Raw genomic sequence first — 12620 nt, forward strand, 5'->3', positions numbered from 1 at the left:
TAATCTTATAAATAAACAGTAATTTATCTATGTTTGACGAGTCAACATATATGACATATACTTAATACAATTCAATTTAAATAATTATTTTCATATTCATATTTTATTTTCTATGCAAACAAAATAAATCTGTTTTTTGAACACAAATGAATACAGCCAAAGCACAAAATTTATTGTATTTTAATATTATTTATATTAAATTATAATACTATTTAATATTATTTTGTCATGACTTCCAAATATAATAAGATTTGAGTCAAACAATTATACACTTCAAATCATAATTTTAAACTAATAAAACTGTTTTATACGCCTTAATACTTATGAAATGAAAAATAGTCTTTGAATTCTACATAAAGAAAAAAATTTGTTTTAAAGGATATTCTTACCAAAGAGCGGAAGAAGGCACATAGTGCACCATTTGAGTAAAAGGCAGAGGTTCTGAGGTAGCTCCACAAGCATGACACACAGTCTAACAAAAAGGGAGAAAAAGTTAAATTTAAAAAAAAAAATTTTTTTTTAAAGGTTTGGAATTTAAAATTCAGCAGATATTACCACTCATAATATAATATGCTAAAATATTTATTTATTTACAAATGTCTCACATTTGGCACTTAGGCAATAAACAGTCTTGTTTCTCAGAACTTTGGGTAACAGAATTAAAACTATTAAAAGCACGGCTTGTTTAAATGTTCTTCCTTCATAGATTATACACAAGAATTACAAAGAGAAGACACTAAAAAATCATGGATCTAACGTAAAAAGAGATGAGCATTGAGGTAATCATGTCCCGTCACAAAATGAATTAATGAAACAGTTTTAGCACAAAGAGAATCAGCAATATTATATCCCTTGCCCAAGGGACAAGGACAAGGATTTTATCCTACCTTTTGTGCACAAATTTTAATCATGAATCTCTATAAATTCCATATTTATGATTCTCTTAGCAGAATGAATGATAAAAAAATTCTTTTTGGAGCACAGTACTTCCTTTTTTTACAAGAAATCAGCACTCTCACTTCCCTCTTCTTTAGAATGCATTGACATCCATTGCTATTAAATTAATAAAAGTATTGATGAATGCTGACATTCATAAATATGTTTTGAGTCTCAAGTTCTGCTGTTGGAAAGAATTTGATGGACATACCTAGGATATAAGACAATTACAGCTTTTGCAAGAGAGATACTATGACAACAAAGCTTTACAAGGCCATATAGAACTGCTCCCAATTAACCGTAAAAACTAGTGTCATATTAATATAAGGTTACAGCCGAAAACATCGCGGCAAAAACACCGCGGACGAAAACGTGGCAAAGAAAACAACGCAAGGCGGAAACGTCGTGCTACAAAACATTGTGGGAGAAAAAATCACAAAGAGAAAACATCACAGTCCTAAAACATCGTGGTACAAAATATCATCGTCGAAAATAAAGCGGTTCAAAAACTTCACGGTTTAAAAACATCACCGACGAAAATATCGTGGTAAAAAATAAAGTATCTGCAAATCATCGCATGACAATAACATTGCAGACACGCTTTTTTCAGGCTTTAATTATTGTAAATGGATATTCTCATGATGATTTGTGAGCGCAAGATGGAAAGAAGTATAATTTTTGCTTTGATATTTTTTATTCACTAATAAACTTCGCTGATAAAGAAGGAAACTTAAGCATAGAAAATTCATACAACTTTATAGCACTCAATAGAATGTTAAACCTTAATAGAATGTTAGACATACTAGTTAACTATCTAAGGTCATTTATAAATAATTTTTTTATAAAGTTTTTACTGGTAATTTTTCATGAAAAGTATAATCTAAAAAAGATTAGAAAAAGGAAGGTAAGTAACTGCATGACATTAAATATGAGAAAATTGCTAAACTATGAGATTATATTCTTTACTTTTGTTTTAATCTAATACTCTTATAGTGAAAATTATTTCTTATTTTGTTTCATTTATTCTTGCAGCGTGCAGTCAGTTACTTGAATGTTGATATCCTCGTTATGACGAAAACCAGCTATATAATATTTCAGCAGTGTTTGGATTTATTACATTATGCCAAAACACACTAAGGCTATCTGCTTAAGAGATGGTGGAGTACATTCTCAGGAACTGGTTCATATGCACATTATACTTCAGGAAAAACATGAAAATCTTCACGCGGCTTTTTTTTTTTTTTTTTTTTATAGAAATAATGTATACTTGCAGTGAACCTTCTTGGTGACTATCTCCCTAAGATGAACAATGTTTTTGAGAACAATAAAAATATGTTTTAATCATTACGCAAGTTCACCACATCCACACAAGATTTAAAAAAATATGGAGTTTTGAGTGGTCGCTTTAAATTGGATTGCTTACATTTACTTTTAGATTTAGGCTGCCCAGACGGTATGGGAAGCCGGGCTGCGATACCAAAGGTCCCGGGCTTGAATCTCGGAGAAGGCAGGGTTGTAACTGTCCGTCATAGGAGGCAAAGGTGGCCCACCTATTTGGTGCCTCCATAATAAAGTAGGCCTTAGTAGCGGCCAAGCCGAAGTTGGCTGAGGGCCCGCCATTAGTAAAAAAAAATTTAGATTTAGACATTTCTTATTAAGCACTTAAAATTATTTTATTTAATTTTTCATATACATTTTATTCGAAAATTTCGTAGTTACTTATTAAACTTACAGTGACCAACTTCCTAAGACAATTTAATTTTTTTTTTTTTCTGTGTTTCTTAATTTTCAGAATATTTTAATTTATGCACTCCAAAAATCTCTATAGCAAAATTAAAATTCATATTTCTGAGTGAGATTCTATTTTGTGGCAATTCTTTGTCATCGGAATTCTTTGCCTAACAACTTTGAAGCGACTAATTTTTCTTGTAAATTTTTAATTAAAGATAAAATTTAATGAAATAAAAACTTAGTCAAATTTCCCTTAAATTTTATAAAGGATTAAAACTGCACATATTTTACGTTGACTTTTATTTTCAGTGACTGAAACGTTTCAAATACACTTTTTTTTTTACTTAAATGACAATTTGTTTGGAATAAGAAAATGTAACTTTTTTATGTGTTTCTTTAAATGTTTTATAAACATATGATTTTGAATATCAACCATAAATAAATTTTGCAATCCGAGTTCGCTTCATACATGATTATGTTTTAATTAAAATAATCAGAAAGAATATTTTTCTATAAAATGAAAGTATTTAGTGTTCTACGCATTCAACTAAAAGTACCTAACACATTTTGAAAAAAGATATCTTTAAAGAAAGCATGTTTTCCATCGTTTATGTTTTAAATCAAACACAAATATCTTTTTCATCTTTGTACTTTATGGAGTTAGCCATTTCTTATACTTTAATATGCATTCTCTTTAATATTACATGCAAGGCTTAATTAGTATGTTGGTTGTGATTCATACTATATATTAATACCTGTATATACTCAAATCACATGCTTTTTTTGGAGCACTGGTTTCTCAAAATCCCTCTTTTTTGTTCCTTTAATTGTTGCAACATGTTTAATTTTTATATAGTTTCGATGGTGTGGGAGTCTGAGAAGTTGTATATAGTCCTTATTTATTTTAAATATTGTGCTCATTCACCTTTGTAGTCTTTATTATATTGTACATTGTTCTCATTTATTTTGGTAATAACCGTGGTTTCTTACTGATCCTGTGACTCAATTATTTTAATGCTTGTTATATAATTAAGACACAATAACACGCCGAATAAATACTAATTCAGAAGTCAAACAACAAAAATCAGCGTTATATTTTGTGAATATAACGCTGATTTTTGTTGTTTGACTTCTGAATTAGCTTGTTATATGTTAGTGCATATTTCCCACTGAAAATATATTATAAAACTCTATTAATATACGTCTTCATATTAAACATCTTTTGCATGTAAGAAGCACAATTAACTCAAATAGACTCATGAATCTATGAATTTTTTATGAGCAAAAATTTATAATTTTACGTGTGATATAGTGCAGAATATCAAAAAAAAAAAAAAAAAAAAAAGGGATTTAGAAGTTGTCAAAATATAAAATTTTTAAATGAAAGGAAAAATACTTTTTTTTTTTTTTTTTTTTTTTTTGAGGATCTAAATAGATTTAACTAATCCGTTTTAAGAACATGATTTTGCTGCTGTAAATCTGAATAACTAAATACTGAAAATTTAAAATCATCTTAAATTGTTTAACCCTTTCAGTCCCAATTTATTTGTTTTTTCAACTGACTTGATATTTTTATCTATTCTTGGTAATTATCACAAATGACACAAATGACATTCACAGAAATTGACAGTCTGTAACTAAGCCTCTATAAGAAGAGGCGGGCAACAATTTTGTAGTGGAAATGTCAGAAATGATGCTTCTACCAGTGGGACATTAACTATGTAGTAAATTGATGCATGAAATTCCATCTAGGCTTCTTTAAACATCTACTGGGATTTGTAGAACCCATTGGGACTGAAAAGGTTAAAGGAGAGAATTAAATGCTATATTTCACCGTACTTAAAATTTTCAGAATATTGATTTATGAGTTTTTTCAAAAGTTCATTTTTTACTAGATTATTTAGTTTCGCATTTTATATACAGTTATTTTATTCATAAAATGAAATTTTTCTTTCATCTATAGTAGTATATATTTGTTTCGAAAAAGAAGTGAGAATCAGGGTTTGGCTGGTAACTGCAGCAATCTGTATGCAAGATGAAAGCAATTAGGAACTTTTCCGGAAACTAATGCTTGAAGCTCTAGTTCTGAGTATGCTGAAAAACAAGCTAAGTGGCTGAACTCGGAGGGGGGGGGGGACGAATTACAGCTAATTATACCATGGAGGTAGAAAGGTCCTTTTTTACCTCCATGAATTATACTATTGAGGAGAGTCAACCGTGGGAGCGGGTGTTTCGATCAAGCTTAACTCCTGGGGATCTGTCCCCTCTTGGCGCTTAAGACTATTTGGTTAATAAAATACAGCTGAAAATTTAGGTCATTACTGATGATGCTTTACATACAGCAATAGCATAATACAGATATAGCATTTCTTAACTTATTAATACTTGTATTTTTTCCTGCTACCATGTAGTTTAAAAAGAGAACCCAGAAAAGTTTAGAGTTTACCAAACATACTTAGATCGCCCTTCCTTGTTTGTTTTTGATAAAGCCCTTTGCCTCTTTTGCATATATGCATTCATACACACAGATGTATTTAATTAATATATAATTTCATCAATGAATGATATTAAAATATAGATTTAATTTTTCTTTCTTTTTTGGCTAAACTTCAGCAATACGAATAATTAATAATACAACATTTTAATCTTTTTCCAATAAAGTTACGTATCCACGTAGTTCGATTAAGGAGACGAAACTTCCCGATTATATGTATGATAAAAACATAAATTTAAACTTTGTTGCTGAAAATGGAAAACATTTAGAATCTGAGGAACAAGATTTTCCAAAATTAAATAATTTTTTTTAATTACATTAATTTTAAGCAGTGTATTTTCAGAACTGTGCAATATGCATTTATTTCTTTATTTTTAAACACTTCTTCAGACCAATAAGAGAAATATACAGATTTTCCTGAAACATATTTTAATCTGTCAAAATAACTTTCAAAATTTGGTGTCCAGTCTTTACACACAAACATTATAAAATTTGCGATGTCTTTGTTGTGTCACAGGATCAATGCGAATTCGTAAATATTACTATAATGCATTACTATAATATGTAATATAATAAGGACTACTAAATACAGACAATGTACAAAACGAATAAGGACTGTATGTAGTCCTCTTATATACTCACTATCACATCACCACTACACTTTATATAAAAGTTAGTCATGTTGCAATAATAAAATGAAAATAAAAGAGCTTATTTATTGTTTTGAGCAATCCAGCACTCAAAAAAGCATGTGATTTGAGTACATACAAGTATAAATATATAGTATGAATCACAACCAGCATGCTAATTAAGCCTTACATGAATATTAAAGAGAATGCATATCCCATATAAAAAATGGTTAACTCTATGAAGTTATAAACTTATATGCAACATTTTGTTCCTTTTGTTTCATGCAGATGCAATAATAAACACTGTAGTAAAGTTTTTATGGCTGGGTAAAGAGATAAAGAAGCCTTTTTTCCTTCCTGTGAAGTGAAAGATGAAGAAAATATTTAATCTTGAGGTAAAGAAATCAGACAAGCAATTAGTACATTTGTTATTTACAGTGATGTACATGGATAAACTGAATTCTGCATTTACCTAATAACGCACTTCTCATTGATTTAGTCAATTCACGGTATATCTTTGTTTATTGTTATGAACTGTGAAAGTAAAACTACAGTTAATTACAGATGAAGAAAAACTGTAAGATTTGTAAAATTATTAAAACAAAAAGTTACTTTTGTTTTTGATTTAAAATGTAAAATATGGAAATTAACATGCCTTCTTTCAAGATATCTTTTTCCAATATTTTAATGCGTAAAAGCACTAAATACTTTCAATTTATTTAAAAAATATTCTTTCTGGTGAATTTAATTAAAAACTAATCATGCAACGAAGCGAACCCGGATTTTAAAATTTAGTTATGATTGTTATTCAAAATCATATGTTACATAAAAATGTTACATTTTCTTATTCCAAACAGTTTCTCATTTAAATACAAAAAATTGTATGTGAAACGTTTCAGTCACTGAAAATAAAAGTCAATGTACAATATGTGCATTATTAAAAATTAAAAATTAATTAAAAAATTATATAAGAGAAATTTGATTAAGTTTTTATTTCATTAAATTTTATCTGTAATTAAAAATTTACAAGAAAAATTAGTCGCTTCAAAGTTGCTTGGCAAAGAATTCCGATGACAAAGAATCGCCACAAAATAGAATTTCACTCAGAAATTCAGAAATATTAATTTTAATTTCGTTATAGATTTCTGGAGTGCATAAATTAAAATACTCTGAAAATTAAAAAACATGGTAAGAAAAACATTAAAAATTGTCTTAGGAAGTTGGTCATTGTAAGTTTAATAAGTAACTACGAAACTTTCGAATAAAATGTATATAAAAAATTAAGTAATACATTTAAAGTGCTAGAAGATTTTCGTGATTTTCCTGAAGAATAATGTGCATATGAACCAGTTCCTGAGAATGTACCCCACAAAGGAATCTCACCCCTTAAGCAGATAGCCGTAGTGTGCTTTGGCATAATCTAATAAATCCAAACACTACTGAAATATTATATAGCTCATTTTCGTCATAACGAGCAAATCGACATTCAAGTAACTGACTGCACGCTGCAAGAATAAACTGAAACAAAACAAGAAATAATTTTCACTATAAGAGTATTAGATTAAAACAAAAGTGAAGAATATAATCTCATAATTTAGCAATTTAGCAATTTTCTCCTATTTAACGTCATGCAGTTACTTACCTTCCTTTTTATAATCTTTTTTAGATTATACTTTTCATGAAAAATTACCAGTAATAAATTATAAAAAATGATTTATTAATGACCTTAGATAGTTAACTAGTATGTCGGTTTAACATTCTATTAAGTGCTATAAGTTGCATGAATTTTCTATGCTTAAGTTTCCTTTTTACTTTATCAGCAAAAATTATTAGTGACTAAAAAATATGAAAGCAAAAATTACCCTTCTTTCCATCTTGCGCTCACAAATCATCATGGGAATATCCATTTACAATTATTAAAGTCTGAAAAAAGCATGTCTGCGATGTTATCTTCATGCGATGATTTGTAGATACTTTATTTTTTACCTTGATATTTTCGTCGGCGATGTTTTTAAATTGCAAATTTTTTTAACCGCTTTATTTTCGACGATGATATTTTGCACCATGATGTTTTAGAACTGCGATGTTTTTTCCCCAATGTTTTGTAGCACAACGTTTTCGCCTTGCGTTGTTTTCTCCGCGACGTTTTCGTCCGCGGTGTTTTTGCCGAGATGTTATCGGTGGACACCTAATATAAAATGCATTACAAAAGGCAAAATGTTTGCTATATACATCATTGCTATGTCCAGAGCTGGATTTAAGTATAAGCTATACAAACTATAGCTTAAGACCAAAAAATCAAAATATAGTATAAATAGTATTAAAATATAATATAAAATACTTATAAAGGGCTCCATAATTCAAATAGCTTAGGGCGTTATCAAGTCTAAATCTGGCTCTGCCTATGTCCCCAATCCTTCACAGGACCAACCAATGCAATTGAATGATTGTGAAATCACACATTTCTTCCTAGCTAACTTATAAAACAAGGTAAAGATTTATTTGAATATTACTGAAATCTGTGGTTCCATTAAGAGGCTATATTCTCCAACAACACAACATCTTTTGCAATAAGACAGGTGACTTAATTGAATTCAAAAGGGGACTTTATGTTTTTGGAATTTCAAAAGTTATAGTTTCTCCAGGTACCAGAATCAGATGAATCTATTAAGAATTCAGGAAATTTTCAGGAATACTGGTGACCATACTGCCACCTTGTTACTTGATATGGATGGTTTAAAAATGAATAAAAATCTATCATAACTTTAGAATTCATAAAGAACAAAAACAATAAACTCATTGAAAGAAAAATACTCAATAGAATACCCCACACACACACACAAAAAAAAAAAAAAAAAAAAAAAAATCATAAATGCACTAAACCTACTGTCTTAACCCCCTTGGTTGTTAGCACATCAGAAATTCATAACTGATGGAATAAACATAATTTATTCCATAGCATAAAAGCAGGGAATTTCCATGCTATAACACTGATGAATTCATAAGAATGCCCTGCCATAAGAACACCAGCACCTTTATGCAAGTTGGTGACTACTTGCGAAGATAAAGAAGCCCTTTGACAATGATATCCTAGCATTTTGATGAAGGCTGCATTCTTTTTTATATAAGCTGAACTTCCTAAGAGTGCTGTGTACCTCTGTTTCGTCATGATACCCTCATATGTTGGCAAACGGGGCAATTTGCAAAAAGGTGCTGTCACCTTTCTACAACTTGATAATGATGATCACCTCAGCCCTATCTGTTCCTGATGGTTACCATATGCTAAAATATTAGAAACATGAATGTCAATGTTATTATTTGGATGATTGATAATCCTTTTATTAAAACACCACATAACTGTCTTTAGAAGGTATCTTCTTTTAATTTTCCTTTGACTCTAAAGTCCAGTCAACTCTGTCTGAGATTCACTGGGCCTCTGTTTCAGTTAAAATTTGTCCAATGATATTTGTTGTTAGTTACGTTTTAAATTGTTTCTGAAGTTAGATATGGCACTGTCACTGAAAATGATTCAGCTGCTGTTTATTACTGCATTATCAGGTGATACTTTTAAAAGAAAACTTTACATCTTATCCTACTTTGAGCTAGTTAGATGGATTACAGAAGTAAGATTACTTCTCACCCTTCTTCTTCTCCTGAAGACATTTCTTCCCTAATCATCTTTTGTTGTTGCTTCTAAATTTCTTGTAGTTCTTTCTGGTTAAGCTCAATTTCATGGGCTTTTAGTAACTTCTTCATGTCTTCAGTGTTAACTTTCTAGCTCTTGCCTAAGTGTTAAAGTACTAAATCTAGCTCTTGCCTAAGTTGTTAAAGTACTAAATCTAGCTCTTGCCTAAGTGTTAAAGTGTTAAAGTATCTGCCTGCAACTCAAACTCTTCATAATTTTCTCCAAGCCAAATTCATGATCTTACGAAGACATTTTTTGCTGGGCTTTGTTAATGAGAGGTAAACAATGAAAAATATCAAAATGATGTTTTCAGATGTCCCTAAGTGTTAATTATATGGCACAGATTACCTCAAAACATTTTTGAAATCCATATTACTCAAAACACAGTTCAACATCCAAGGTGTTTTTCATTCAGATAATTTATTCATGAACTGAACTCTTCAAGAAGTGATGCGTTTGCGATCTGACATTATACCATATTTGTCAATAACTGAAATGACTTCAGGACAGCCAGGAAGACTTCAATGATCATACACAGATAAAAAGTACACTTGTTGTTTCCCAAAGCTCTCTGAAAGAAGGATTATCAGTGGTGCTTTGAAAACCTGCATCTACCCTGTAATAAGATAATAAATATACAAGGAATACATTCTGGTGTATAATGTTTGAAAAGCAGCTTAACTTTTTGCTCATTAGAGGATATATATATTTTTTTCTTCCTAATAAGCCCTGAAAATTATGGGACTCATTACGTACAACCACTATTTGTTATTTTTAAAATTTGCTATGCTTTAAAAACTACTTTGTTTTATACAACACTGTCAATTTATACTTTCCTATATCATTATGCAAATGGATATATCATAAAATTAAAAAGTACATACAAAGATAAAACCAATATAAAAAATGCATGAACATTTTACAAAAAGTATAGCCTGTTCAAATATACTGTTGCTTGTAAATGGATTCATAATGGATTGAATGCATACAGAACCGATGATAGCTTGATAAAATTTATCTTCCCAAAAGAAACACTTTACCATTCTGTAACTTTTCCCAATACTCGTACAGCTCATCTCAGCATGACAGAGTACAATCAGTAGTTACCACTTCAAATTACTAAGAGCTTTAAATACAATTTAATGCAAAGTGCATCTAAAGAGTGAAGCTTACATGGAAATTTCTCAATATTCCATAGTCAGCTCCAAACTGAAACCTAAGAACTTAATGCTCTGCTCTCTCCAGTCTTATATAGTTTAATCCCAGCCACCAAGGAATTTTCAGTACCTTCCATTTCTCAAAATAGCTGGAGAGCATAAAGTTACATATAAAGGTCGGATATGGTTACAGTTACAGTACCAATTACAGTTATACAAGGACCAGACCCAAATATCACCAAATAGTCGCCATGTTTGGCGAATTTTGGCAATTTTTCCCAAATCAGCAACAAAAATTAGTCATCAAAACCATTGCCAGCCCGGTCTCACCAATTTATTGAGATAGCTATTTACCTCAATGTTTGCCCCTGAAATCTTATTTTTTTTTGGCAAAGCTTGGCTTTTTGTAAAGCCATTCATGTTACATTATACAAAATTCATAACAATATTATGCATCATTAGTATATTTACATTTTGAGATTTGATAAAATTAAAAAAAAAAAAAAAAAGATTAAGTGGCATTGTTCAGAAAACTTTAATATGAAACTGCATATACTATATACACTAATAAAACTTTTAAATACAAATAATAATAGTTTCAAATATTTTGTTTAAATAGGTATAAGACTTACTTGTTCAACTAAAGTCATTGCAAATTTTTGATGTGGAATGCAATGAATAGCACTACACATATCCTCAGATTCATTATTTGCAATATGAAAATGTATCCTCATTAAAATATTCTCCTGAAAAAAGAGATATCACTACATTAAGTATTAAGAGAAAGCCGCTGCAAAAATTTAAGAACTGAACATTTTCCTTAGTGATGACTTTACACATAATTTAAAAGAATAACTTAGAAATACGAAAAGAGAACTAACAAAACATTCGGCTGCATCATCCATGAACCCCAGCTGGAATCGTCTTTGATCACAAAATGTTTCAGCTAAAGCCCGTCGTAATGCATCAGGGGGAAGAGCAGACTCCTGACTGTACTGAAACTGGGCAAAGAGTTCCTGAAATTATACACAGAGTTAACAGTTTGTCCATAAAACATTAATATCATATTTTTAATACAGCATAAATACAGCTATAAATTATTATTAGCTAAAAAAATTATCAATTTCTTAGCATGTTCAGCTTTAAACTACTTTTCTCTCCAGTTAATCAAGTTCATCACCCAGTTCTAATCCAAATAATATATCAGATTTCTTAGTTATAGAATTTATAATACAGTCAAAAGTCGTTAATTCGGACACCCATAATCCGGAATGATCTATAATCCGGACCTCAAAGCTAAAAACCTTCTGCGCATGCCTCGCGTTCACGCATGCGCATAGGCGTTTACGCATAAGACCTTTACGGCTGCGAATATACATGTGCGCATGCGCATAATACGTTTACGCATGCGCGTTTAATGTATAACGGACGGTATAAGCTAAAATTATCTAATTATCTATTTCAGTTAATGTTGCAGATTGCGTTGTTCTTTAATCTTCGAATTGGATCCGGCTTATTATTTTTTGCAGACTGTTGGAGCAATTTTTATAAAAGTAAGCTTGAACTTCCGATTATGTCAAATAGAATTTCCGATATATATTTACTATTATGTAAAAAAAAATTTTCAATGCTAATAACTGCTCACTCCTTGATTTCTTTTTAATATTAATTTCACTAGATTACATGGAACCTGTTAATGAACTGGATATCTTGAAAGCATTCACATTCCTCAGAATCTATCCACTTTAGTTATCACATTTTAATTCCAATCATGTTATCACAAAGTTTTTAAAAGCTTTATCTGGAAACATTTAAACTCTTTTCTATTTTGTTTAATAAACTGTGATATTAATTGTTCCTACTTTCTTCTTATTAATTTATATTTTTAAAACTAAGTTAAATATTTTTGCTTCTTTATAAAGAAAGGCATATGACAGATTTTCTCAAAATGCTCAAAGCTTTTCTATTAAAACTAACATCAATATAGG

The 12620-nt window shown here is 30.0% G+C and overlaps 1 protein-coding gene across 3 annotated transcripts in view; it reads right to left on the minus strand.

Annotated features, from left to right (window-relative positions):
• LOC118187793 (uncharacterized) overlaps positions 1–12620 on the minus strand; it is a 200817-nt gene that overhangs the window by 28983 nt on the left and 159214 nt on the right. For all 3 annotated transcript variants that reach the window (XM_085824749.1, XM_035358068.2, XM_035358069.2), the window contains exons 4-6: positions 11514–11648; positions 11265–11378; positions 390–472 (exon numbers count right to left, since the gene is read on the minus strand). In XM_085824749.1, coding sequence (XP_085680875.1) covers positions 390–472; positions 11265–11378; positions 11514–11648 — 332 coding nt within the window. The remainder of the gene's footprint in view (positions 1–389; positions 473–11264; positions 11379–11513; positions 11649–12620) is intronic.

Source organism: Stegodyphus dumicola, chromosome 1 (assembly GCF_044657685.1).
Source record: "Stegodyphus dumicola isolate Sdum_Otavi_A_Nest chromosome 1, ASM4465768v1".
NCBI lineage: Eukaryota > Metazoa > Arthropoda > Arachnida > Araneae > Eresidae > Stegodyphus > Stegodyphus dumicola.